The sequence below is a fragment of the Podarcis pityusensis genome (assembly GCF_964106645.2).
Source record: "Podarcis pityusensis genome assembly, chromosome: 5".
Taxonomy (NCBI): domain Eukaryota; kingdom Metazoa; phylum Chordata; class Lepidosauria; order Squamata; family Lacertidae; genus Podarcis; species Podarcis pityusensis.
The window spans coordinates 38,129,085-38,156,060 of record NC_138032.1 but is presented as its reverse complement, the minus strand read 5'-3'; the positions used below and the strand labels follow the sequence as shown (position 1 = coordinate 38,156,060).

Sequence of the window (26,976 nt, the reverse complement as noted above, 5' to 3'; positions counted from 1 at the left end):
AATTGCATACCACTGGAAGCAACATCCAAATCTAAAGAAACAACTGTTCTTCCCTCCCATCTCTAACAACAGTGCTCCTATTATATGGATATTGATTCCAGGATTCAAGTCTTTTGGCACTTTACCTTAGCAAATAATGTCCTGATATTTCAATGTCCTGATATTTCATGATCTCTCCACTCACCATCTGACATCATCAAGGCCTAATGCAGAAGCCTAAAAATAAGGAACCTTTGGTCCTCCAGGTGTTGATGGGCTTAAAACTTATATTGAATCTATTCCTGTAAATGTACATTGGTACCTTGGGTTCAGAACTTAATTCGTTCTGGAGGTCCATTCTTAACCTGAAACTGTTTTTAACCTGAAGACCACTTTAGCCAATGGGGCCTCCCGCTGCTGCCGGAGCACGATTTCTATTTTCATTCTGAAGCAAAGTTCTTAACCCAAGGTACTATTTCTAGGTTAGTGGAGTCTGTAACCTGAAGCGTCTGTAACCTGAAGCGTCTGTAACCTGAAGCGTATGTAACCCAAGGTACCACTGTAATATGTTTCAACTTTTTTTAATTCTGAATTTTAAATAACTGAAACCCACCCAGGGACTTATGATGAAGGGCAAGTAATCAATTTAACAACAACCAACCTGGCTATAGGCCATGCTGAATGGAGCTGATGGGAGCTGAAGTCCAACAGAACCTGAAACAAGTTTTTCATCATTGGCCTGGCTGACATAAATGAATTCCAAACAAGCCTTAGAGGAGGGAAGGGCTCAGATTGCTCATCAGACTTTTATCAGTAATGAGATACCCTGTATATTGCATCACAATTACCTTCTTTCACCTTCGTTTGCTCCGAAATGAACTTCTCAAGTCTGGTCCTCAAGGGGATCTCCACACCATATTTCCCATGTGTCCCATCATCCACCAGGATGAAGTGTGAGTGATTACTGTCCAGGCAAGAGAGGTTCCCTTGAGTCTCCTCATCCAGCACATATTCAGCTGGGAAGCTACCCTGTAAACATCCAGGGGTTGGGGGTGGGAAAAGTGGTCAGCAACCAACAAAGGACTTAATTATTGAGGCTCTAACTCTTGCTTCAAAATAAACGCTACAAATGGTGCTTACTTTGCTTGGAGTTTGGTGAGGTAGCAGTGGGATCTGCAGGGTGTTAGAACACAAAACTTTCCACTCCCCAAGAAATGGTACTTGTATATGGTTGGTCTATATTTATAATGCAGTACCATTATAATGAATTGTACTTGTATATGATTGGTTTGCATTTATAACTTATCTTTTTGGCCATTGCTCATCCTTCTTCATCTGTCATCAGAGTCTTAACAAAAACTTCTTTTTGCAGTGCACATGTGATCCTATACACCTGTTAATTTCACCTGCTTTCTTTCTTTTCTTTTTTTAGCAGAAGCTTAAATGCAAATTGGATTAAGTATATTGTGGGGGGGGGGGAGAGAAATTATATGGATATACCTGCACGCTATTTTAGGAACAGTAAGCACGTATGTATATGAAATATAGCCATATTTCCACCAGGATAGAACAGCAAAAATGACATTAAATATGACATGTATGGGATTGAGCTGTAAGCATCCTATTCTTCTAGTAGCACAGCCTGAAAATGGCTCACCATAGGGCAGATGAGGCTACTCCGGTTGTGTACTGTCCCCCATGTTGCAATGCCAATGGTGATAATCTCTCCTTTATAGTTGCTGCTCATGCTGAAGTCCCGTACTGCTTCTCCAACTTGCTTCATCACGCCAGCATGAGAACCACCAGTGATTATCCAGGCACCTGGGAAACAAAAAACATGACTGGATTAAGGCCATCTACTTCATTTCTGAATCTTTGTTCAGGATTAGGGAGCAATACTTCATATTTTTTTAAATAATAATAATAACTCTGCCAGCCACTTAGTCTGGTGGAGTTGAGTGTTTGTCTTTTTACTGGCTCTCATTTTAGCTTTCTGATCTACTTTTGTTGGGAATTTTATTTTAGGTTTTATTACTTCTTAATGATTGAAAACCACCTCAGGGGTCCATCTGATTCTTAATGATTGAAAGAAAAGGTCAAAATATTGTTATCAGATTAGGGATTGGGCTGGGTGGTCTCTCTGTGTCCCTTCCATCTTTAGGTTTCTATAGTTGTTAGAAGAGGCTGCTTAAATGGTCACACTGGTTAAGATACATTTTGCACAGCAAAACCCCCATTTTAAAAAATGGAGATTAGCTTAGGGCTGCCATACATCCGACATTTGTCCATCGAAAATGGTGTGGTGTCCAGGCGAAATTTTTAGAAAGCCGCTGAAAAGTCTGGAAAATCCTGGGTGTATGGCAGAAGTGTTGGGCTTTTTTGGTGATTTTCCTAAAAACTTCAATTTATTTATTTACAAAAACAGCTCAACAACTTTTGTGTCTAGATTTTCACTTTTTGAAATATGACAATCCTAGCTATTGGCTCTTAACGGCAAACTTTATCAATGGCTAGCAAAAATCTGAATGATATGTCCATAGTACACATCCCTACACATAGCAGCTTGAGGCAGATAGAATCAGACAAAAAGGACAGATTTTGGACTTCTGGACTTCTAAAGGTGCTGCAAGACTTGATGCGGATGCGGTGAACTTTGGTGGTAGTGGGGGTGTCAGTTGGAGTACTTGATGCTGTATCTCCACTGAAGTGCAACTTGTATATTTGTGAATAAATACAAATATTACAAAACACCAGTAAGCTTCCAGTGATTTCTTTCCATTTGAAACGAAACCTGTGTACGTGCTGCTTCCTTGTATCCCTCTTACCATCTGGAGAAGTGAGGGAGCAGGTAACAATATTACATAAAGAAACAGAGAAACAATACAGGAATATGTCATTTATTGGTGGCTTTGGAGCAGGATTCTGCCTTACCTGTTGTCTGCGCTACTTTAACAAGCCCCCTCCGGAATATGTTTTTCAGTCTCAGCTTCATGTTGAAGTTTTTAGCTCCTCCTGTCACAGATATTAAGAGGTTGGGTATATCAAGTCCCCAGTGCTGCGTCATCAGCTGGTAAATTACACTTGGGGGGGTATTAGAGGAGACACGCACAAACTGCAACAAGAGAATAAAGCAAATAAAGCACAGATGGTATGAGAAAGCTATTCTATGATTCTAGCAACTATGGCCAATATCGTAAGAGTTCCAGGCTCTCCACAGGCCCTCCCATTTAATTCAAGCATCCAAGGAATCTTGTGAATCAGCAACATATTCCCAAAGCTTTGTGTCTGAGTGGAATAGGAAGTCACAAAGACAACATAGAGAATATCTTCTGTGACTTTGGGGGGGGGGGCAGAAATATATTTCAAGCTACAAAGGGTTCTTTTTCACTCAGAGACAACTCTTCTTATTGTTCCACATTATTATTTATTAATTTATTAGAGAATATAAACCACTTGATAAAAATCTCCAAGCAATGCACATAAGAATTATCAGTGTAGCACTGATAAATTCAGCAAATATTAAAAACAAGTGTACATGAATAAATTATGTGTCTGGCTAGGCTTGCTAAAATAAAATAAAGAAGTTTTTATCAGACATCTAAAATAGTACAGTACCTGCCTAATGTTAATAATTCCCAGTATCTATGCTATGAAAGCTCTATTTCTGGACATTTTGGGAGCTGGGGAAAACAACACATAATCACAGGCTGTGGAAAGAGGTGCACTAACTGTGTTCCCCTCCCCACTCTGTAAGTTGAAGGGTGACAGGAAATAAATGTTCTGCCTCATGTAGGGAGCCTCCACATGCAGAAGCAGGCTCCCCACTCCTGACAGTTGCTCCCCTTATCACAGAAAACACTATTCAGATGAAATGCTCCATGATGAATCTACATGAACTGGTACCTCCACCCAATGTCACACATACCAGCTTGCCTCAGCCTGAGGTTCATGCACTCAGAACAAACATCTGCAGTGAGGGAACATTTGCATGCACAGCTTCCTCTCTGCAGACATTCAAGCAGTATATGCAGACATCAGGCACAGATGATGAATGACACTGGGGGTGGGACTACCTTGGGGGTGGGCTGCTTCAGATATTGATTCAGTGTATAAGCATTTCAACTGAATGGGACTAAATTGTCACCATCAATACTGTCAAGATTATAATTTTGTAATGAGACACATGCAGTTGGTCTTGCCTGCATGGCTGTGGGATTATTAACAAAAACAATAATACCCTGCTCATCTGGCTGGAGTTATAGCAACAAAATAGGATATATTCGTTGCATAGGGGCTAGCTTGGAGCCCCCATAACATTTAAAGGATACCTAGTAGGTTAGAATCCCTAGTAGGTTAGAGTATGAGTACAGTGTCTTACCTTTCATTCTTGCCCTTACAGCCTGAACACTTAATCAAAAATTTAATTGGCAGGTGGTTGTTTTTGTTTTTTTAACCCTCTTCCCTTACAAGCTTTATAAGCAATGCTCTCTTCTTAGCTTCCAAATCTTACTTGTGGTCTACACAACTTTCAACTGCTATGAATGCTAACCACTCATGTTGAAGTAGTAGGCTCCATTCCCTTGCATGTGCTAACTCACCTTCCCTGTTTTCTGCCCCACAGTTGTGAAGCTGAGATCCCCAAAAGCATCTGTTGGCACTTCCTGGACATGTCTTCTGGGATCCCATTCTTTCCCTTGAAACATGGCAGGCTTTATGGCCTCCTCCAAGTGCTGCTCCCTGAGATAGCCACACTCACACACTACTTTCCTGGGGGGAAATAAAACACCACCATTGAATCTAAGAAGCTACTTGGTAGCCCTCTCAGAGCAGCCTGCTGGATCCACAATAAAACAGAGGGTTATACTTATAGCAATTCATGAAATGACTATTAATTGGCTTTGCTAGAGTTGTCAAATTTCTTACAGGACAGAGCTTCTATGGCTTTAATCATTGTGCAATGGAGTAAATTTTGGTGCACTCAAGCTGTACTGTTCTTCATAAGCAACACTAAGTTCAGATACGAGATGGTGGCCTCTGGATAGTTTCGTTATGTAGTTCGTACTGGACTTACTTGAATCTGAGACCTGCGTGGAGTAACAGGTTTTCCATTGGTCTTGTATTCTTGTTGGAGACAAATAAATAATAATAATAATTATAGCTTCCTGACTGGTATATCTTCTAAGCCAGGCATAGGCAAACTTCGACCCTCCAGATGTTTTGGCCCTCAACTCCCATGATCCCTAGGTAACAGGACCATTGGTCAGGGATGATTGGAATTGTAGTCCAAAACATCTGGAGGGCCAAAGGTTGCCTATGCCTGTTCTAAGCCTTCCATGACAGTGGAGCATAGGGTCTCCAGGTCTCACCATTCCATAATTCACAATTCACTGCATTTCCTTTGTCAAAATTTTGGATTCCTCCTGTGGCACCTTAAAGACTAGCACATGCACTGATGCATAAGCTTTCATTAGATCCATCTGTTTTGTGTACTGAGCATATGACGATAACAGCTCAAAAATCTTGTTCATGCTGGATTTCAGTCCACCTGTTAGTAGACAAAGTATTGATCTCTTGCCAAGCTACTACAAACATCACTATTTGGGAGCATTTGCTAGCACATGCTAGCAGCTGAATTTCATCCATACTAGCAAATGCACATGATCAGTTTTGCCAGGGGCTGTGGGGTATGAATCATAGCATTTCCAAGTGACTTTTGCCTCAGCTACTCCCCACAACCTGGCCAGGTGACATGAATAGGTCCACAGGTGTTAACAGGATGACAATTCCATCCTCTAAATACAACTCAAGATAGCTTTTGTGCATGAAGATTAACAGTGCAATCCTATACATGCCTACTCAGAAGTACTCAGAAGTCCCACTGAGTTCAGTAGAGCTTATCCTTAGGTAAGTGCATATAGGATTACAGCCCTAATTGGTTTTGTTTTAAATTGGCTCCTAGGACAAACATAATATATATCTGTTTTTCTTCTGAATTTCTGTCATAACAGCATTCATAGCAAGACACACATGAAGCATGAGAGAAGCTCAAATGCTCTTAAGCGTTATGTATACACATGCATTCAGCTCAACTGAACACAATTTACACAGCATAGTCCTTTTACTGAGTTTGAATTTTAAAATTTTCGGTTTTATTTTAAATGTAAATTTAATTTAATTTCTCTATAAACATCTATCAATGTGATCTATCATGAGCAAAGAAAATTACAATGAATCAAATTCTGAGTAATTATCTTCTATACAGAGCAAATTTTGATATATCAAACAATTTCAATAAAAAAATAAAATGCAACAGGAAACTGAGGCTCTTCCTGACCATTGATAGGAATAATGGTTGAAGCCATAGTTAGAAGTGTATGAAGTGAATACAAGGCACTTACCCGGAATCTGACATTTGGGAACCTTCAATAAAATAGACACATTCTTTTTTCCGTATGTTTTCAGGGATCCATGTGCTGAGATTTTCCTATGATATTGGGAACAGAGCAGTCAACAAAAAGTAGCAGATAAAAAATAAAATACTACAAAAAAAGTGCTAATTTGCATCATTTGTATAAAATTCATTTCTGCACAATGCAGAATTTGGGGTCTTTTAAGGGACACAGTTCAGCTTGTAGCCAAGCTATCCTTTTAAGATGGGGTTATTTTTTCGCTTCAACCTGCACTCATGATTTCCACCCCATGTCAGTTTACTCCTCCAATGTATGACTTCTTTTTATTTAACTTACCTTTTCATTGGCACCAGAGTTAAAGTGAGCCCTCTTCTTGCTCTTACTAAAGGCGCTGTTACTTCGTCTGAGATTGGGGACCACATCAAGGTCATAGTAGCTTCTAGGATACACAGGATAGCCATCTCCTTCATCAGGGCAGACCTTATTCAAATCCGTAGGGAGTGTTCTGATTCGCCTGCCTGGCCCAGCCATGGCTATATTTCTCAGCTCACTCACTGTTGCTGTTCAGACTTCAAACACAATTGGAAAAGGATCCCTCAAAACCATCACCTCAGAGATAGTGGAATTCAACAGGAGTGCACTACCTGTATTTTAGAAACACCAAAATGGATCTGCTGACTGAAGCACTTCCATCATTTTCTCATATTTCAATTTAAGTATTATGGTGAATTTGCTAGATTCCCCCATGTTCAGATAGTACCACAACACTGAGGTCATGAATAGTATTCAAGTTACGCAAATATATTTTAAGTACTAACATGCTGAAAAAGCACTGAGCTACAGGGATAAATGTTGTCCTGTTAATTGAGCAACAGCAGGGGAAAGTCTTAAAAACACAAAAAGAGCCTTGCTGGACCAGGCCAAAGGCCCATCTAGTCTAGCATCCTGTTCTCACCGTGGTCAACCAGGTGCTTATTTCTAGTTAGACTAGATCCTCCTGACTGATGCTGCTTATTTGTAGACAAGACAAATGTAAGAGTAAAATATAGAATAATCTTAATACTTTCTGCATCTTCCACTACATCATAATGCCCTAACCATAGCTGTCAACTTTCCCCTTTTTTTAAGGGAAATTCCCTTATTCCGAATAGGATTCCTCGCAAGAAAAGGGAAAAGTTGACAGCCTAACACAGGGGTAGGGAATCTGTGGCCCTCCAGCAGTGGATAGACTATAGCTCCCATCATCCCGGACCGTTGGCTATGTTGGCTGGGGTGGATGAGAGTTAGAGTCCAACAACATCTGGAAGGCCACACAGGCTTCCCATGTCTGTCCTAACGTTTTATGGGAATCATGGCAAAATCTGTTTGGTCAATAATTCTTTCTCACATACTTTCCAGTATCCAATCCAGTTTTCTGCTGTTCTCTGCACTGAAAGAAATTTCTGCTATGCAGCAGAGAAACCCACCTTTATTGGATACATTATTAGTCTTCTACCCAGGCATCTTAGGTACCAATGTTTAAGGAGTGACTGGTACACAAGGTGGTATAAGGTGACATGGAGACCCGAAGTCTTTAATAATGGCAAATCCTTATATCTGTTACTAGATGTAATGTCTTTTCCACAAGAAAAGGCACAGCAGTTGTTCTCGCATTAAGGCTGCGATTCTGAGCATACTTTCAAGGCAGCAAGCCTATTTGAATTCAGTGAGACTTCCAACATGCTCAGAATTGTGCTGTATGCCTACCGTAAGCAGTGCCTCTCTACACACCACCCTGATCTCTCTTTAGTTGGGAAATATTTGAGAAATTTTAGACAAAAACATACAAATGGGCAAACTATGGTAAGTCTCTTCATTTATATGAGTTATCTACATTTTCTGGCTCCAATACTGCATCTTAAACTGTTTTCTTAAGATTAGTAATTCAATTATCTCCCCCCCCCTTTTTTTTAATTCACTTAAGGAAACATCTGAAACAACACATATTATGCCACTAGAGACTAAAGACCTCAGGTGGTTTTTATGATGCTTCAAATATTTCTAGCAAAGGGAAGGTGGACATATAATTGGGAATGGTGTAACCAGCAAAGTTCACATCAGCTGAGAGCCCAATAAAAAGTATCAGCATGTGCTCTAGTACTGATTGCACTTCTGTCACAGCAGCTTCCTAATAATGTCATTCTAACTCCAAAAATCGAAAAGACATTTTTCTAGCTCTGGATAGTCTCATAAATGGTCTCGCTGTAAGCACTTTGCCATGGTTTTCCTATAGGCATAAACTACAATCCTATGCACACTTATTTAGGAGTAAGAAACATTGAATCCACATACTTCTGAATAAATACACATTAGCTAATGAGGTACAGCTTGAAAGAAGAAAATACAAAGCATCAACTAATCCACGCATGCACATACAGTTAATATCTCTATGCACATAAGCATCCAGTTCCGTGTGCATTGCACAAAGCGATCTCAGACTGTTTAAAAGGCATCAAGGATTTCTCCTGACCTTGCAGTGCAGAGTATTTCAGTCCAGTCAGTAGAATTACTAAGCAATTTCTGCAGAGACTGTTTTATCCATCTCTAAATGTGCAAAGCATCACTTATGTGCAAATTCCCAGCCTTTGCTACTTCAGCCCCCTCTCCCCCATTTTAAAGGTTCTTAGAATTTGCAACGAAAAGCCACACACACAAACAGCTTGTCTCTACCTTTCCTGCAGCATCCTCCCGATCCCACTCCTACTCATGTACTTCCTGCCAGACACGAGGGACATACCTCTGTCTCATGCTGCAAGCTGGTCACTTTATGGCTGGAGAGGAGGAAGCCTTTCTGAAGTGACTGCAGTTAAGAGGAGGAGACAGATCAAGGGTTGGCAGCTTGCCAACAAATCACACTGCAGAAAGAAACTGTCCCCAGCCCCGCTCAAGAGCTTGGGACAGGAAGACAAATCCAGAGTGTGCTAGACTGTGTGGTGTAGAGTCACACATCTGTCTTGAACAATTGTAGAGAAAGCAGTCTAGTTTTTGAACAGTCCCACTGAGGAGCTTCCCCAAATGAGAAATACAAATGATGGGGCGAAAGTCAAATTGCTTTTTGATGCATGTTCCAATGTGGCTACTAGTCCACATGTATCAGAAACAAATAATGCCCCAATAACTTAAGATGCCTCTGGGGTCTGATCTGCATACAGTATGGATGCAGTATACTCGACTGCAATTAGCCGACTCTCCTTCCTGCTAGTGTTATGGTGACATTCTTGTAAAAATAGGCTAACAATTCCCCAGAGTGAATAACTGCATTTAGCTCACAATATTCCATATAATCAGGATAAAATACACTAAATTGTTTGGGGGGAAAGCCAAGGAATGGCCCAAGGTAGTAGGCCTGCATGGAAATCTTAGAGACTGTGACTACATGCAACCACAAGAGTCCAGCCTTATAAATACTACTGCATGTACTGCGCTAGCAGTACATGCTTCCAGCTGCCATAATATCTGTTGGATCCTTTGTGGTAAAAGCAAGGGTCAAAATTCACTTACCACTTCATGGGTCTTCCCTTTACATATTGATAAATAGCTGTCCCCAAAATAATGTTGTGGATGGAGAAAATCATTTCTAGTGGAGATTGTTTATTTATAAAAATATCCGTGAGCAATGCAATTAAAAGCAGAAGTCCTTATTTTAGCTTTCCATGTACACATGCAAAACCATTTAAAATAAATTATTTAAAGGTGGGAATAAGAGCCAAAATGGGAAAAGTTCTAAAAAGATAAGACTCCCTTCCTACACACACACACACTATTATCATTGATATAATAATAACTGAAAATGGCATTGCATTGCATAAAGCATTATTGTATTTTAATGGAGATACTGTATAGTAAGTCACCTATCTCACAAAGTACTAGTTACCAAAGCAGCAAAATAAGTGACAGGCTGAGCCAGAATGTTGTCCCCAATATGATAGTTTTCTACTTAAAATGATTTTTTAACATGGGAAAGCATTCCACTCACCTTTAATCTCATCTAGTACTGTCTATTAAACCACCTCTTTATTATATCACCTTATTAATACATCTGCTGCACATGAGACTCATGATGCTTAAAGTATTTCCTTTGACCACTACTTCTCCAAGCTCTCAGGCAAAGGTCTTTAACTATCTTGCTATCTCAGATGCAGGTATTATAACTGGAGATTCTAGTTAATAAACCAGTAATTTAATACATATGTAGCATAAGCTCTAGCACAGGGTTAGCTCATGTGATCCCCTCCATTTCTAAGTTTTATACTACAACTCTCATCACCATACTATTCTCATATGCTATTTTAGGCTGCATCAGAAGTGCAGTGTCCAGATGAACGGAAGTAATAGTACCACTCTATTCTGCCTTGGTCAGACCCCACCTGGAATACTGTGTTTACTTCTGGGCACCACAATTGAAGAAGGTATTGACAAGGTGGAACATGTGCAGAGGAGGGAAACCAAGATGATCAAGGATCTGGAAAGCAAGCCTTATGATAAATGGTTGAAGGAGTTGGGTATGTTTAGCATGGTAAAGAGGAGTCAGGGAGGAAATATGATGGCTATCTTCAAATATCTAAAGGACTGTCACATGGAATATGGAGCAAGCTTGTTTTCTCTTGCTTTGGAGGGTAGGACACAAACCAATGGCTTCAAGTTACAAAAAAGGAGATTGCAGCTAAACTTCAGGAAGAACTTTCTGACATTAAGAGCTGTTTGACAGTGGAATGGACTCCCTCAGGAGGTGGTAGACTCTCCTTCCTTGGAGGTTTTTAAGCAGAGGTTGGATGGCCATCTGTCATGGATGCATTAGTTGAGATTCCTGCATTGCAGGGGGTTGGTCAAGATGACCCTCAGGATCCCTTCAATTCTAGGATTCTATTATCACCGACCATTGGTCATGCTGGCTCAGTCAGATGGGAGCTATGGTCCACAACAGGCACCACATTGGCTATTCCTGATTTAGCTGCTTCTTTTCTCAGCCAACTTAGATGCCCTCCACCCCACCATCTGGCTGGCATCATGCTGTCTACAATATAACCACTGAGGTCCTGATCCAAGTCTATTTAGGCAAGTATGTCTAAAGCTCTAATGAGCTTAGAAGGTGCCCCTGAGTGCTCATGAATAGGAGTGCTTTTCAAGTTTTTACAGCTCTGCGAAAGGAAAAACCAACAGGCAATTATGTAAAAAATTACTTTAGAAAAGATGGAAAGTACATTAATCTCAGACATCAAGGTTACCAAACAGCTTCTAGGATATATGCTGAAGAAATATGAAAGGTGCTCTGGTGACTGAGATAAAGGGCAGTCAGAGACAAGCATCTTTTCCCATCCACACTGTAGTATAAATGCCAAGTTGTCACTTATTTGTTGCACAAGCTCTAGACATCTTTCCTCAAGGAAGTGTATCCTTTTATGGATTTTTGTTAACCTACATACAGTACCACCATATCATAACAGCCCTCAAGGTGGTTGCCAACAGTTAAAATATAAGAAGTGAGATAAAACAGTAAATACACCAATAAATAAAACACAGTAAAGTTTACAAATCAGTGCAAATGACACAAGCAACAAGAAGAAGACCACAAGAATGGAAGTCCAGCTGCATTCAGGTACTACATAATTAAGCACCATAAAAAAGCATAATTAGGCATTTCATGGCAATGGATAGTTTAGTTGCCTCCCTTAAAGTCCATAGAAAGGACACCAAGGGCCATATGATCAGATCACAACAGGGGACAAAGTTCACAAACACAAAAGTTGTTTCTCAAGTATGCCAAGTCCTGACAATTTCTGACTTTACGGGGGTTAAAAAAAAAAAATCAGAACTTTGATTTGTGTGCCCAGAAGTTTAATTGTAGCCAGTACAAGTGTACTTGTGTAATATTGTATTAGTCAACAACAAATAGAAAACTCTTGCGATGAGGCTACAGATGACAGCAAATAATAAAAATAAACTCAGCAGCTGCAAATTGTCCAAAGTAAAACTTCTAAGCAGTGGCAACTCCAGTAAGAGTGAAATTTGTTGTGGTAATTAATCTAGAGATTACCAGATCATGGCTAATTCTGGCCAAATCCCAATTCTTTAGGAGAGAGTACAAAAGACTAGGAACAGTTACAAGCTGCAGCTATGGTTTTCAGTAAAGTATGATCCCATCTATAATATTTAAGTCTTGTTAGTTACCAAGTTATAATAATCTCCATCTTGTTTTAAATTTGTCCATCCTCACTCAGCTACTGCATTTTCCCCAAACTCATTTGTTCCATTCTTGTGATTTTCACCTTGCATGTTATATATATATATATATATATATATATATATGCCATTTATCAATTGCTAATGAGTGGTGTGGGTAGGTAATCATGGGCATCTGCGGCCCATGTTATTAAGACACACAGATACAATGAAAAACAAGGTGTTGTTGTTGTTTAAATTTATATACCACCCTTCACCCGAAGATCACAAGGCAGTTTACAACATGAAAACACAAAATACATAATAAACTAGCAAAAACAAAACAAAGCTCCCAGACACACAATGTTGTAACTCAAAAGGTTGTTTTGTTTGTTTTTATTTATTTAGAAACTTTTTAAATTTGCATAGTTCTTTCTGAAGACTGGATGTTGCACTAGCACCAATGGAGCCAATTGCAAAGTAAATTTATTTTACCAGGATTAATATACAGAGGTGCCTTGGTTTTCAAACATCTCTGCTGACAAACGTTTCAGAACTTGAAGGCTGAAAACCCAGAAGTAAATGCTTCCATTTTCAAATGTGCCTCAGAAGTCGAATGGCTTCCACTGAGTGTTTCTCAATTAAATTTGCACCCTTTGCACCTTGGTTTCAGAACTTGAATGGATACTTTTGAAAACCGAGGTGCCACTGTACTGCTTAATCATCAAAACCTCTAAGTAAATGGGTACAGGATAGGCATGTAATGGCTAGATTTTTTGTGTGCCTGATCTACAAACTGAGCCAGAACAGTATATTTCAAACAGTTTTAGTGCAGTGTTCCTCACTCAAGTATAACTGCTTATGAAGTTTAGCTTTATTTGTTGGATATTATTGTTCCTGCCCAGATTATCTGAGGTATAGACTCAGACTGACAAGCTTTGCCCTGGGCAGGTTGCAATCTCTCAGCGTAGTCTACTTTACACGGTCGCTGTGAGGATAAAATTGGAGTGGAAGAAACCGCATGTGCTACTTTTAGTTCCTTAGAGGAAAGACAAGATAGAAGCAAAACTCATAAAAAATAGTTTCAATATACATACATACCACCTTAACCCACACCGGGGTCAAACATACAAACCGCACAGGGTCGCTTTAGCATTTCAAAAAAGGGGGGCCTAAGCTCCATGTATGCTACTTTTGAGGTTCTTGGCTGGAAAAAAATGTAGGAGCGATAATAACAATTAATTTGAGGAACAGGCGAGCGCCGTCAACCGCGGCATTCCTATCTCAGTTGACGCGCAAGCGCAGAGCACAACGCCGCCAAAAGGTACTAACGGTCTCCCCGGCGACTCCGCCCACTCATCTGACTCCACCCCTGGAGGTCCAGAGCCGCGACTAACTCCGCCCCCTGCAAGTCGTTTGGTTCAGGCTCGCGCAGCTGGGTGAAGAGGACGAGGGGCGGGGCAGGCAGTTTAAGCCCCGCCCCGGCCCAGCGTGCCGGCTCTGCCGTGAGCGGGATGGAGGCGAAGGCGTCTGCGCCTGCGCCCGGGCCCGCCCTTGGAAACGCGTCGGAAGCTGGCGAGCGGGCCTTGGCGACCCGGCCCGGGAAGGCCGGCGACCCCGCCGCGGCCATGAAACTGACCCGTAAAGTGGTCCTCTCCCGGGCAAAGGCCACCGACCTCAGCGGCGTCCGCAAGCTGAACTGCTGGTACGGGGAGAGAGGCCAGCGGCGGAGCTGGGAGGGAAGAGCCGCATTGCAAACCGGGGTGGAAGAGGGGTCCGCGGCTGACGGGCTGGGGAACGGAAGATCCGGGAGTTAGAATAATGGCACCACAATTCTATGGAGTTAGGAGGGACCCCAGGATCATCTAGTCCAGCCCCTGCAATGCAGGAATCTCACCACGCGGTCGAAACACAAAATAAAGATGCTAAAACCCAGTCCATTCTTCCTCCCCTGTTGTGCTGCTGCACCTGAGAGGGTTGCTACAGTTTCCTCCTGGCCAGTGTCTCTTTTGGCAGCATGCCTGGCACAAATCAACAGGTGCTTTGCCCCCAGCAGATGCAGCCTTGGGGGAAGCTTCGCCAGAAAATTGACTTCTTGGAAGTTGGAGTCCAACAGCAACATCTGGAGGACGCATACCTGATTGCTTGCACTGTTTTCAGTCATCCAGTGTCTGGCTCCTCTTCCATTGGGACGTTTGCAACATCCCTGCATACTCGTATGTGCATAGCAAATTCTCCACTGGTTTCGGATTGTGTGGAGAGGTGCTCATGCACATATAATTGTAGACGCACTGCAGAGGTGCAGAAAGACATGTGTACAGATATATTTGTACACAGGGGCTGAGGAAGAGCTTGTCATTGCAGTGCCACTCGACACACTTCCATTGAATGCAGAGGAGAGCCAGAATGCTTGTAAAGGCCTTTAATTGTGTCTCTTTCACAAGTGGCTTTCCTTTGCTTGCTATAAATACTGTTTCAGCATTTTAAGTGCATGATCTGTTTCACCTATTAAAAAGATTGTTTTTCTCTTTTAGGGGCAGCCGCATCTCAGATGTAAGTGTTGTTCCTAACTTTCTAAAAAAACAGTGAATTGGCATGGTGTTTGCCCTTGTTGTTTTAAAGGATAGAAGCAGAGAATTTGGATGCCCCCCCTTGTATACCTTACTTGTTGAACAGTCGGCGTATCTCAAAATTTTTGCTTTCTGCTTGTCTTCGGAAGCTAATTATAGTGAGAGGATGCATAGAATCCAGTTTTCTCCTGCATGTTTTAGTTATTGGAAAAGAGAAATGCTTCAGTCCTCCTATGATTAGTAGATATGGCAAGGTCTTTATATCAGTTATAGCACTTGCATTTTCCCAGCAGAGGAAGGAATGGGTTCAGGAGTGGTTCTTAGCCGTTCCTTGTTGAAATCAAACAGAGAGAAAGAGAGAGACCAGCTCCGAGGAGGAAGCAAAAGTTAATAACTTGATCCTTATTGCTTCTTTCTAGAACTATACTTCTATACTAGAAGTATACTAGAAATAAGGAGGTGATGAGGTGGCTATACAGTAGCACAAGTATCAGCAGCCACTATTTCATGCAGAAATTGCCAGTAAGTATGAAACAGAGCTGTCTGGCTTCCTTGAGATGCCGCCTTTCTGTGCTTTGTCTTGGCCTAGCTTTCACGGCCAGCTGGGAATTACAGTATTGACATTATGGCTGTAATGGACCCAGAGCCTTCACTGCCTGTACTGATCTCCATTAAGGAGTATAGCTCATTGGTAGAGTACATGCTTTTGCATTCAGAAGCTCCCAGTCTTGATCCTTGGCACTTCAACTTAAAATGATTACTGGTAGGAAAAGATCAGAGCAATCACAGTCTTAAGAACCTAGGAAGCTGCTGTTGTCAGAAAAGAGATACTAATCTTTTGTAAGTAATTTGGAAGCAGAGCATCCTGCCTTGGCACAGGTGACCTTTCCAGCCCTGTAGTCCTGGGATTTATTTATTTTTTTAAATATTGGTTGATTCAGAGTTCTTTGGCCCTAAGGTAAATAAATGGTTGCAAAACAAAACTTCCAATATGAGTGCCTAAAATTTCTAACAGGCTTACTGGGTCAGTTAGCAAGCTACATGCTTCCTCCCTGCCCCACCAACAAGAGACTGCTAAAGTTTGCTAAAGCTTCTCTTCTGCTTGATTCTCTTTTTCTAGATTTCTATCTGCCGTGAGCTTCCCAACATTGAGGTAATCACGTTCAGGTATGTGTTGGAGTCTGTTAAAAGGTAATTTTTGGCTTAATAAACCAAGCCAGGGGAAATAAAAATCTCCCTTCTGAGGATGAATAGGACTCTCCCTTGAAAACCTAACCAGTCCAGGCTATTTACCTGCTACCATGTTGAGAATGCATAGCATTTTGACTCCTTTTCTTCATCTTCTTACCTTGATTGGTTGTTGGGTTGCCTGCCTTCTGCCACACGCGCTTTGTATCTCTTTCATACTTGCCATCAATTCTGCTTGGAACAGATGTTATGAAACTAAATAATGCCCACCTTCCTTCTGTATAATAGAATATTTTGCTTGTACCACTGTGAATATGAGCACCAGCTTAAAAATAAACTTAGATATATAGGATTCGAGATGTGCAGTACTGTACTAGCTAACAGTAAATAATTGTTGATGGCCATTCTACATACTTTAATTGTGGGTTTCCTACATGTGCAGGTAAAAAGAGGGGGTAAGCTTACATACAACACTCTGAACTCTTATTATTATTATTATTATTATTATTATTATATTTATTGAATTTATATACCCGTAGGTCTCAAAGCAGGTGACAGAATAAAATCAAAATATAAAACCACAAAATACATAATAAAACAACAATCCAATAACACCCCCCTAAAAAAATCTCCCACATTTTATGAGAGCATAGGATTTCAATCAAATCAACCAAAGGCCTGGTTAACAAGGAGTGTTTTTGCCTGGCGCCTAAAGGTGTATAATGAAAATGCTAGGCAAACTTCCCTGGGGAGAGCATTCCACAGACAGGGAGCCACTGTAGAGGAGGCACGTTCTTGTGTTGCCACCCTCCAAAACACCCTAGGAGGAGGCACACAAAGAAGGGCCTTGGAAGATGATCTCAGGGTCCGAGTAGGTTCATATGACTTGAGGTATTGTGGTCCTGAGCTGGTCAAAACCCGCACTTTGAATTGGGCCCTGAAACTAATTGGTAGCCAGTGCAGTTGGACCAGGATCGGTGTAATGCTCAAACTTTATATTTCATAAGTGGCCTGGTCACCTATGGCTACCAACAATTCCACACAGGCGAGGTGGAGGATGTGTGCAGTGATCTGTTCCTCCTGTGCACTCAGCATAGAACTGCAGCTCGCAGTTCTTCTTCTGACAGCCCCTAGCTGGCTAATATTTTTTTCCAGCTAGTCAACTGGGGGGGGGGGGGGGCTTGGTAAAAAGCCCTATGCAGTTTATTTCTAAACCAAATCTGTGCCTTGTATGTGGAGATTGTAAGTTAAGATCCATTCTGATCATCTCTTGGATGTGAACATTTACACACGCCCCTGCTGAACATCGGCACTTCGTCTTCACCTGATGGTAATAAACAGCTTTAGCCTTCCCAGTTACAATCAGCCCTTCTTTGCCCTGTCAGTGATGGGCACTAAAGTTTTGTTTGCTTCCTTTTCTGTGAGGGTAGAGCCATGTCAGGTGAAACCGAAAGGAGCAATACTAGAAAGAAAAACGGAAGGCAAAATTGTGCAGTGTGCATGTTCCTATATTCCTTTCTCCCACTTACTTGGGAGAAAGCCACCATGAACACAAGAGGGACCTATTCTTAGTAAATATAATTTTGCTATTAAACTGCAAACTGTTATGGATGCTGACAATAAGAAAGACCCTATGTGGTAATATTTAAAAGATATTTGAAAGAGAGGGTGTGTTGTTTTTTTAAAAGAAAACCATGCAAAATATAGACAGTGTGATAAAGAGATGTAAGACTTGGTTGTAGGAAAGTTGTGGACAGCCCTGAGATCTATGGATGAAGAGTGGTATACAGATTTAATAAATGAATAAAACTAAATAAAACAGTAATATAAACAATACTGTCTGTAGTTTTAAATTGGCATGATCTCCAAACCCCTTGTCCATTCTGCTGGAGAGGGTTTGGATGCAGCAGAGGTGTCCCTCTAACCAACTCTGCCTGGCTACACCATCTTCTGTCACTGAGGGAGCTCTTGGCATTGGTGGGGAAGGCCCACTGTCAAGGAGCTGCTGCCTAATGTGACTGCCCAGATGGTGGGTTGTACCAGCAGGACCTAAGCCAGTGGTAACCAGCAGAAAGGGCGGTGGGAGGGTAGACTTTGAACCAGCACTTGATCTGCTGCACCCTGTGCCAACCCTGCTGCTGTCATGAGGCTTCCTGCGTCCCCCTGCAGAGAGACAGGGCAGTGCTGCAGATAATGTGTATTTCTCCCGGGGAATCGCAGTCAGATCATGAGCTTTATGTCATGCAAGCCTGATACAGATAACAACATTTGCATCTGGTTTCCAACTTTCCTTTGCTTTCTCCAATAGTGCAAATCACATCTCCAGCCTGGAGCCAATGAACCAGTGCCAGAACTTAACGGAGCTTTATCTCAGGAGGAACAATATTGCAAGCCTCCTTGAGCTGTTCCACCTGAAGAAGCTGCCCCGCCTGAGAATCCTCTGGCTCTCTGAGAACCCTTGCTGTGGTCCTGATCCTCATCGCTATCGGATGACGGTGCTGCGCAACCTTCCAAATCTCCAGAAGCTTGACAATCGGAGTGTGTATTACGGCAAATTGCCCTGCCTCTGTTGGTGTTTTGCATTTGCTGATTTAAACTTCTCTTAGGTCTACATGCAGTAAAATGTGGTGGTGGTAGAATCCTACCATTGGGGATCCCATTTTCTTAATACTACCCATGTGGGAAACCCCTTGCAAGTAAAGAACTAGCCCACAAGGGCTCCCTGTGCCAGCCCTAGAGCACTGAGCCCGTCTAACAAAAATGCTCTCTCTGCTTTTTTCCTGATATTTGCAGTGGTGACAGAGGAAGAACTGTCCCACTCCCTGCTGGAAGGGGAAGAGATAACGTCACCCCCGGCCAAATTGGACGTGGAAAACTTCTGCCAAAACTCCACCACTGAATCCAGTGTAACGGAGTCTACAGCAGAGAATGAAAATGAAGTCATGAACTTCACCTTGGAGGAGACAAAGTGAGAAGGGCTCTGTTTCTTGCTGGTGGTATTTCTTTATTGCGACTTTATTAATACACAACGGGGGGTGGGGGGTGGAGACCTGTGCCTCTCCTGCTATGATACGATATATTTATTGTCATTGTCCCATACAGAACAATGAAATTGAAAAATCTACATAAAACATTCAAAAACCCCTAAAAACTCTGAAACCCCATTTTAAAATACAATATACTCCTATAGAGACTCCTTATACCGCGTTTAAAACCAGAATTGCATTTGGGTAGAAACTGTTTCTCAGGCAGCTAGTCCTGGTCTTTATGACCCTATACTTTCTTCCAGAAGGCAGAAGTTGAAAGAGATCATTTCCAGGATGCGTATTATCCTGCGCTATCTCTGCAGCTTTCTTATGGCACCTGACAGCATAGATTTGATCTAAGGTGGGAAGAGTGCACCCAATTATTCTCTCTGCAGTCTTTACAACCCTGGACAGCATTGTTTTCTCCCTGGCCGTGCAGCTCCCCAAACCACACACACAGACCATAAGTTAATACACTCTCCACAGTACAGTGGTATGTTGTTGAATTCCATTTCCCATCAGCCCCAGCTAGCATGGTCAGTCATCAGGGATGATGAGAGATGAAACCCAACAACATATCAAGGGCCACAGATTTCCCATCCCTGCTATAGAATGTCCGACTCAACAGAGATTCTCCCTTTTCCTGTGTAAATTCACATAGTGTGTTATTGTGTGGGACGCCAAGAGCTCATGTCTTGAAATGCTCTTGTGATTTGATCTCTTGTGTCCAGCAGGAGCAGCTATCCTCTGCCATTTCCGATAGCGCTGGTGGGTGCTTCCATATGGCTGCTTTACTTATTTCCTTTTTCTCTTCCTTTTATCCTGCCCAGTAAAATCCGCGAGCAGCTTGGGATGAAGCCTGTTGCTCCGAGGGAGAAGTTTGTCTCATTGTGCCCTAGGCAGATGGAGGGGAACCGAAAGAAACGGGTGCGTGTGAGAACCTTTCCCCACTCTCAGTAGTTCTCTCTGTGTTTTGTGCGTGATGCGCTATGCCACTGCTTTGAGCTAAGCCCTGCTGTGGCGCTCAAGTCAGGAATAGCTTGGTCCTGCTTCTTTGAAATGCTGCAGGATCCTATAGGCAGGGTAAACTGCATATGTGTGAATAATTTGCTGTCCCTGTGCAGCAGCATGTGGCATGAGGGAGAGCTACCCTCACAACACTGGAGCCATTGCTGAAAACCTGGATGGGGATGGGGCATGGTGGTGGTGAAGTCAGAACTGTGCAGTTGCAGGAGCTCCGGTTGGATGGCAATGCTCCCATACAACCCTGATCTTGTTGCCACCCCATAAAGCAAAGCCGCAGCAGTGCCAGTGTCCGGAGGGCAGCTCCACCTCACCATGCTGCTGCTGCTGAGTAGTAGGAAGGAGTTGCTATCTCGCTCTCCCTTGGTAAAGCAGATCTTGGCTACAGGGAAGAAGCTGCTGGCCGGCCTTGCTTCCTCATCCCATGGTTAATTCTAAGTAACTGATCTGCCCTTGCAGTCTGGGAGGGGAAGGTCAGATTTTTATCATAACATAACTGGCAGACTCTCAAAAGGTAGCCTGTTCTGACTCATGCATTAATTGACCTCATCCTGAGATATTTTGCCATAAGCAGCAGGAAACCAAGTGCCCCTGTTCAGAGATGCCTGGTCTTGTGGTATTGCCCTGCAGATGGGACAGCGTTGTTTTCAAGAGCAGTAGTTGCTGCAGATTATAAGCAAGGGAGTTCTGCCGCATGTTTGCGCTTCTCAGAGGCATCTTGCTGGCCACTGTGAGAACAGTTTGTTGATCAAGACGAGCCTTTGCTCTGATCCAGAAACCTATGTTTGTGTAAGAAAAGTGAGAGGGCAAAGTATGGTTAATAATAATAATAATAATAATAATAATAATAATAATTTATTATTTATACCCTGCCCATCTGGCAGGGTTTCCCCAGCCACTCTGGGCAGCTCCCAACCGAATATTAAAAACACAATACAGCATTAAACATTAAAAACTTCCCTAAGCAGGTCAAGTACTAGTAGAGACTAGAATTCAGCAAAGTAGTGAATTTCCTGATCCATTTTTGATCCCTTTGTCTTGTGTGTCCTGGGTTAACAGAACAACATCCTCAATGCCATCATGATGCTCCTAGAAGAGCTTGATTCAGATGGACTAGAAGTTGTCCATCAAACAACTGGGAACAAGCTCCAAGCCTTGCAGAAGAAGGAACTCCATGAGGACCGATAGCGAATCCAAGGCAGCTGTTTTGTGGATCAGCGGAACTAGCATCACCAGCCCCGGCTGCTCCATCCCTGTGCTGTTTGGGCTTACTGTGGGGATGTGCTACTGAACACAGGAAGAAACGTCATACATTCCTTGTGCATCATGCACTCGGACCATGCTCTAAGGCACGCTTTCCTCTGCAATCACAACGTGTGTGCCTGCATCTATGCAACTGCTACCCAGCAACCTGCAAAAGCCTTTGGCAGTGGGGGCAAACAAGTGTACACCGAATTACAGCAAGTAGTTGTCACATGGAAAAAGGGGTCAGCATTTGTGGCCCTGCCTTCTCCTTAGTGCCTCCCCAGTAGAAGAAGAAAATCACTCCTCGTCTTGCTTCAGTTGTGAATCTGTCAGCCAAAGCTGCTGATGTGTTAGCATAGTCTTAATACTGGAACACAAATCCCTATGATGATGCTGTCATCCTCCTTCAGTCAGGAGCTTCTGATCCTTGATCTCAAGGCCTGATTTACACAAAAACTGAGACATTTTTTAAAAAAAATCATTGAACTTCAAATTTAGTGGCAAACTTCTAGGCTTTCTCTTTTCCTTTCCTTCTCTTCTAAATAGTGATTTGGACTTAAAAAGAATGTTACCTGTAGTCAGAATTCTGGATTTGTATAATGGAGCATCTTGTTTCTTACTTGATTAGAATGCGGTCTTGCACCTTTTGGATATTGCCTTGACTTTCTTCTGCCACTTGCTTGCTTAATCTACACAGTAACCTAAAAAAAGAGAAAAAGTAAGTTTACTTAGTTGTTGTGACGGAAGGACCAGGGGAAGTGTGGTTGATGGTATATGGTTCAGGAAGTGTATTAAAGTCTGAATCCAACAACAATACAAACTTTGTCTCTGCTCACTATAGTATCGGCTCCGTTGTGTTTAGTCTGTCAAGCTGCATCAGGTGCACAGCAGCACACTTTAAGTGGATGCTGCTAAGTAACTTATAGGTAGTGTGTTCTTACTTGTAATAGGAAGCTCTTAACTACAGTATCTAAAAGAATAATATGTTTTCCTAATAATTCTGGTTACAAATATGTCTCAACCAAGGGAACTGTTTTCTCTGATTACATATAAAACACAGATCTGATATTTCTGCACTCCACCTCTGGATAGATGGCACCAATTGAGAATTGCTTACTTTGTAGTGCTGGTTTTCTCTCCTGTCTTTTTTTCTGTTTCTGTGTCCCTTGGAGTGGATGGATGTTACACAGGTACAAGCAAGCTCTGAGTTCTCAGCCTCAGAGGTAGGCCCAAAATGCTACTTTTGGCAAGTCGTGGCCACTTTTCCCACACAAGATGTTATATGTGCAGGAAAGTTCAAGCTGTAGTTCCTGAATCTTCCTTTGCAGGCAAAATTCGGCACTTTTTGTTTTTGACACCTTTTTCTCTTCCGCACACCAAATTCAAAAAGCTGTGGCTTTAGAAAGTGCTCACCGTTCTTCCTCTGCAGTCCTAGGTTGAAGTTACACTCACCTGATACCATATGACAAGTGGGTGTCCACAACCATCTGTCAAACTGACCTGTGAAGGGCTGACCCCTTTGGTTCTCCACCCCTGTCGTAAACAATAAGACTTGTTTGAAGAAGCAGTAGCAATGACTCTCAGGGCATGGAGAGGGCAGTATTCACAATGTTTTAAGCCACAGGTGCCAGCCTCTGAATGGCTCTCAGTTTGATAATGACACAACTAGTAAGGAGCTACTTGTGGAAAAACTGAGCTGAAGGCAAATGTGCCAACCAGCAAAGCCTGAGTAATATTTACCAGTTGAATATTCTCTGAGGAATCCGATTTCTCTTTTGTTGCAGTAGAAATCCAACATCTTGTAAAGGATGTAGGTTTATCACAGGAGAGACCATTTGTGAAGTAATACTGGTTTACCCTAATGCAAGTATTTCACTGTATTCAAAGGAATGCTTAGCATAATTACGTAATACAATTAGCTGTTAGATAGCCACTACCAAACACAACTACCAAAATCATAATGCCCGTGTCATAATCATAACAAATCTATTATAGGCCCATAGTTGGAATACGGTGTTCAGTTCTGGAGAAATAATATTATAGGGCTGGAAAAGATGCAGAAAGGGGCAACCAAAGTGACCAAGGAACTAGAGCAACTCCCCTATGAGAAAAGGTTCCAAAGTGGGACCTTTTTTAAAAAAAGGCAAGTAGGTAGGGACATGATAAGTGGGGTACCAGCCCAAGCTGGTAAAAGATGGTGCTAGCCGCTGTCGCTACTCGGACTTAGAGTAACAAGGTTGGATCAAGGAGCACCTCAGATCTATGCATCTACAAGTGCAACCCTGCCCAGAACATGCATTATTGCCCAGTTCCTGGGTCCACAAGATTTGTCTTGTAAGGATATGGCTTCTTGGTCTTCATCACTGCTTCAAGGCGCTGGTCCAGACCTTGCATGGCACCTCTTGATTTGGGTACAACAGAGAAACAGCTGAGTATCATCAGTGTACTGGTGACAGCATGCTCCAAACCTCCTATATGCCAAATAATATTGGCATGTATGGACTTACAAGTCTGTAATCCTTTGGCACTTACTTAGGAATATACAACTCCGAAGGAACGAGATCAGTGTTTCCCAAACCTGGGTCTCCAGCTGTTTTTAGACTACAATTCCCATCATCGCTGACCACTGGTCCTGCTATAGCTAGGAATGATGGGAGTTGTAGTCCCAAAACTATCTGGAGACCCAAGTTTGGGAAACACTGAACTAGATTTCTTAGTAGACATGCCTAGGATTGGGCTGCAAGATAAGACATTCTCTTGGACTGCATGGACTAAAATTTGCTCCTGCAGGCTGACTCATCTGTATTCCAGTATAACCATAATCAGCATAAAATGGTTTTATACTGAACTCCTGTCACCCTGAAGAATATCTCATTCTTCTTTAGAAGTGGACTGTAAAATGAACCTCGATATGTCCCAGGGTAGCCTCTTCTAGGGTGCCAGGAATCTGAAATTGGTTACAACCAGACTAATGAGCCATAAAAGGGGACTTGCATGCTATTTTGTAATTCTCCACACTGGCAAAGATGTATTTGTTCACTTATTTTAATTGCTCCTACTCATGAATCTCTAATTGACTCCTCTTTTGAGGTTTGTAATAATAACTGTAGAGAAAAAAATGCAGTTTTAGGTCTGCAATAAAAAAAGAGAAAAAAACAGCAAAGACTCCAGTCGAGTTTGTGTTGAAGTATCAGCAACTGAAGGCACTTTCAAAAGGGACAGCAGGGACAGTTCTTAGTGCAGGGTGTATCAATTGTGAATGCCATTAATGTGTTCTGGAAAATAGAATAGGGCCCCTTAAAAATCAAGAGCTATGTTCCAATCAGTGTAGGTTTTACTAATGTAGGAAACATAGGTTATGGTAAAAGTTTATTTCATTATAGCTTTCTCTGAATTTTGGGGGTGTTGTCTCATTCTGTGTGTTTGCCAAATAACTGAGAAGCATAGAGAAGATCGTTGCTCCCCTCCCTGAACACAAAACCAGGCTTACCTTCTTTCTGTCTACAGCATGTAGTACAGCATAAAGTGTGTTTATAGAATGTATGTGAATGTTATCTTTGTACAGCAGGCGAGTTTTACACATGCTCACAGACACCCCTTTATCTTCCTCCATTCAGGAAAGCAGGAGGCACTATCAGAGCTCAAGGCCACAATCCAGCTATGTGAAAACACACAAAAAGAATAGAGAGTAGGGCTGGAGAGGGTGTGTGGCTGGGGTACAGTTGTACAGTACTCTAGGGGGAGCTGCCATATTTGCCCTTAAGACCTCCCCCACTGCTTTAAGCAACTGCAAAGCAGCCCTGTGAGCAGTGATTAAGTTTATACCAGATGCTAACATGAGTGTAGACTAGTCTTGAAAGAGGGAGGAGCAGTTGCACCTGAATTGATCTAGTTGTCTCCAAAGCGACAGCAGAGATGTTCCATGTTGTCACTCTTTTCCATGCGAAGCAATTGTTCCACCAATTGCTTTTATGCTTTGGCCCTGGTTGTGAGAGCAAAGATATAGCAACTTGCCCATTATTTTCTCTGCACAGTAGTTAACTTCACATAGACACAAGATCATGTTTTGCAAACCAGAGCAGTGAGCTGATGACTCTGAGGATCAGCCTGTTCCCACTTGGGAGGATGAGGCTATCCACCACCTGCCAACTTGACTGACCTCATTTAGAGAATTCTGGTATATCCTTGGGTGCTGTGCTGGGCTTATCATTGTACATTCCTTTTGATGAACTTCTTGTTCCTATGTGGGCCCAGCATAGAACACTACCTTGAGTCCTATGGACCCCTCCCCCCCCCCCACAAAAACAACCTGTACAAAATAATTAGGAATGACTAACAATTTCCCTCTTGCATAGTCCAGAGCCTAGTCATCTCAGTAGTTTTTGACATCCACCAGAAGTTCTAGGGAAAGTGCAACTGAGTTGGCTGGTTAATTGTCCCAACATGGTGTGCTATGAGTACGCTGCATTGTAATCTCACTGGGATTTATGTCCAGAACCTGTCATGCTCTTCCTGAAGATGTGGGTGTTAAAACAGCCAGGCACTCTGAGCCAGGCACCGAGAAAGGTATAAGATTCTACCTCTGTGTACTGTAAGACACAACCCATCTATTGATATTTGATCCTAAACGTCTTGTAATTCTGGAAGTAGTGGAAGAAAGCATTCCAACAGTGGCATGGAATAAGGAAAAGGTATAGAAAATAACAGGTTTCTTGGTCTAGGGGTATGATTCTCATTTCAAAGAAACACAGAACTGAAGCATTGGAATGGATCTCCAGGGTCATCTAGCCCAACCCCATGCAATGCAGGAATCCTGTTCACAGCCATCCCTGGGTGGGCTCAAACCACCAACCTTCTGGTTAACAGCCAGACACACTGACCCATGGCGCCACATGTGTGAGGTTCTAGGCTGACATTCCTGACAAGCTATTCTTATCAGGGATGGGCCATGGCTTAGTGGAAGAGTACATAGCTGAGGGCACAGGTTTAGCAGGTCCCAGGTTCAGTTCTTGACATCTGACTGGATCTGTCTGAGACCCTGGAAAGCTGTTGCCAGCCAGAGCAGACAATGTTTGAGGCACAAACTGTGATCTAGTATAAGGAAGTTTTCCATGTTCTTATGTTTTCATTGTGAGGAGACTAGAGGTAGAAGATCCATCACCTTTCCTGTCCCTCCTTCCTCATGTTCCAACTTCTCCCCCGATAGAGAACTTAGGGTGCATAAGGCTAGTATTCCAGCACAGGACCGCATCATTCCTGTTAGTCCATCCCATGCTGTGAGGTCAGAGACAGTTTCCCCAAACAGGAAAGAGAATCAAACTGAAAACACACACAGGC

The 26,976-nt window shown here is 42.3% G+C and overlaps 2 protein-coding genes across 2 annotated transcripts in view; one reads left to right on the top strand and one right to left on the bottom strand.

Moving 5' to 3' along the window:
• Nucleotides 1–13,901, bottom strand: part of TRPM2 (transient receptor potential cation channel subfamily M member 2) — a 38,323-nt gene extending 24,422 nt beyond the window's left edge. Inside the window, exons 1-8 of the mRNA XM_081007265.1 lie at nucleotides 13,689–13,901; nucleotides 9,166–9,228; nucleotides 6,726–7,033; nucleotides 6,378–6,463; nucleotides 4,578–4,746; nucleotides 2,911–3,091; nucleotides 1,637–1,800; nucleotides 828–1,008 (exon numbers count right to left, since the gene is read on the bottom strand). Of these exons, the coding sequence (XP_080863391.1) occupies nucleotides 828–1,008; nucleotides 1,637–1,800; nucleotides 2,911–3,091; nucleotides 4,578–4,746; nucleotides 6,378–6,463; nucleotides 6,726–6,920 (976 nt within the window). The 5' untranslated portion in view covers nucleotides 6,921–7,033; nucleotides 9,166–9,228; nucleotides 13,689–13,901. The remainder of the gene's footprint in view (nucleotides 1–827; nucleotides 1,009–1,636; nucleotides 1,801–2,910; nucleotides 3,092–4,577; nucleotides 4,747–6,377; nucleotides 6,464–6,725; nucleotides 7,034–9,165; nucleotides 9,229–13,688) is intronic.
• Nucleotides 13,902–14,074: 173 nt separating this feature from the next.
• Nucleotides 14,075–22,459, top strand: CFAP410 (cilia and flagella associated protein 410). Its single transcript, XM_081007352.1, has 7 exons — nucleotides 14,075–14,292; nucleotides 15,122–15,140; nucleotides 16,278–16,324; nucleotides 18,654–18,883; nucleotides 19,139–19,313; nucleotides 20,202–20,298; nucleotides 21,454–22,459. The coding sequence occupies exons 1-7, from the start codon at nucleotides 14,102–14,104 to the stop codon at nucleotides 21,580–21,582; spliced, it is 888 nt and encodes a 295-aa protein (XP_080863478.1). The 5' UTR covers nucleotides 14,075–14,101; the 3' UTR covers nucleotides 21,583–22,459.
• The last annotated feature ends 4,517 nt before the right edge of the window (nucleotides 22,460–26,976 follow it).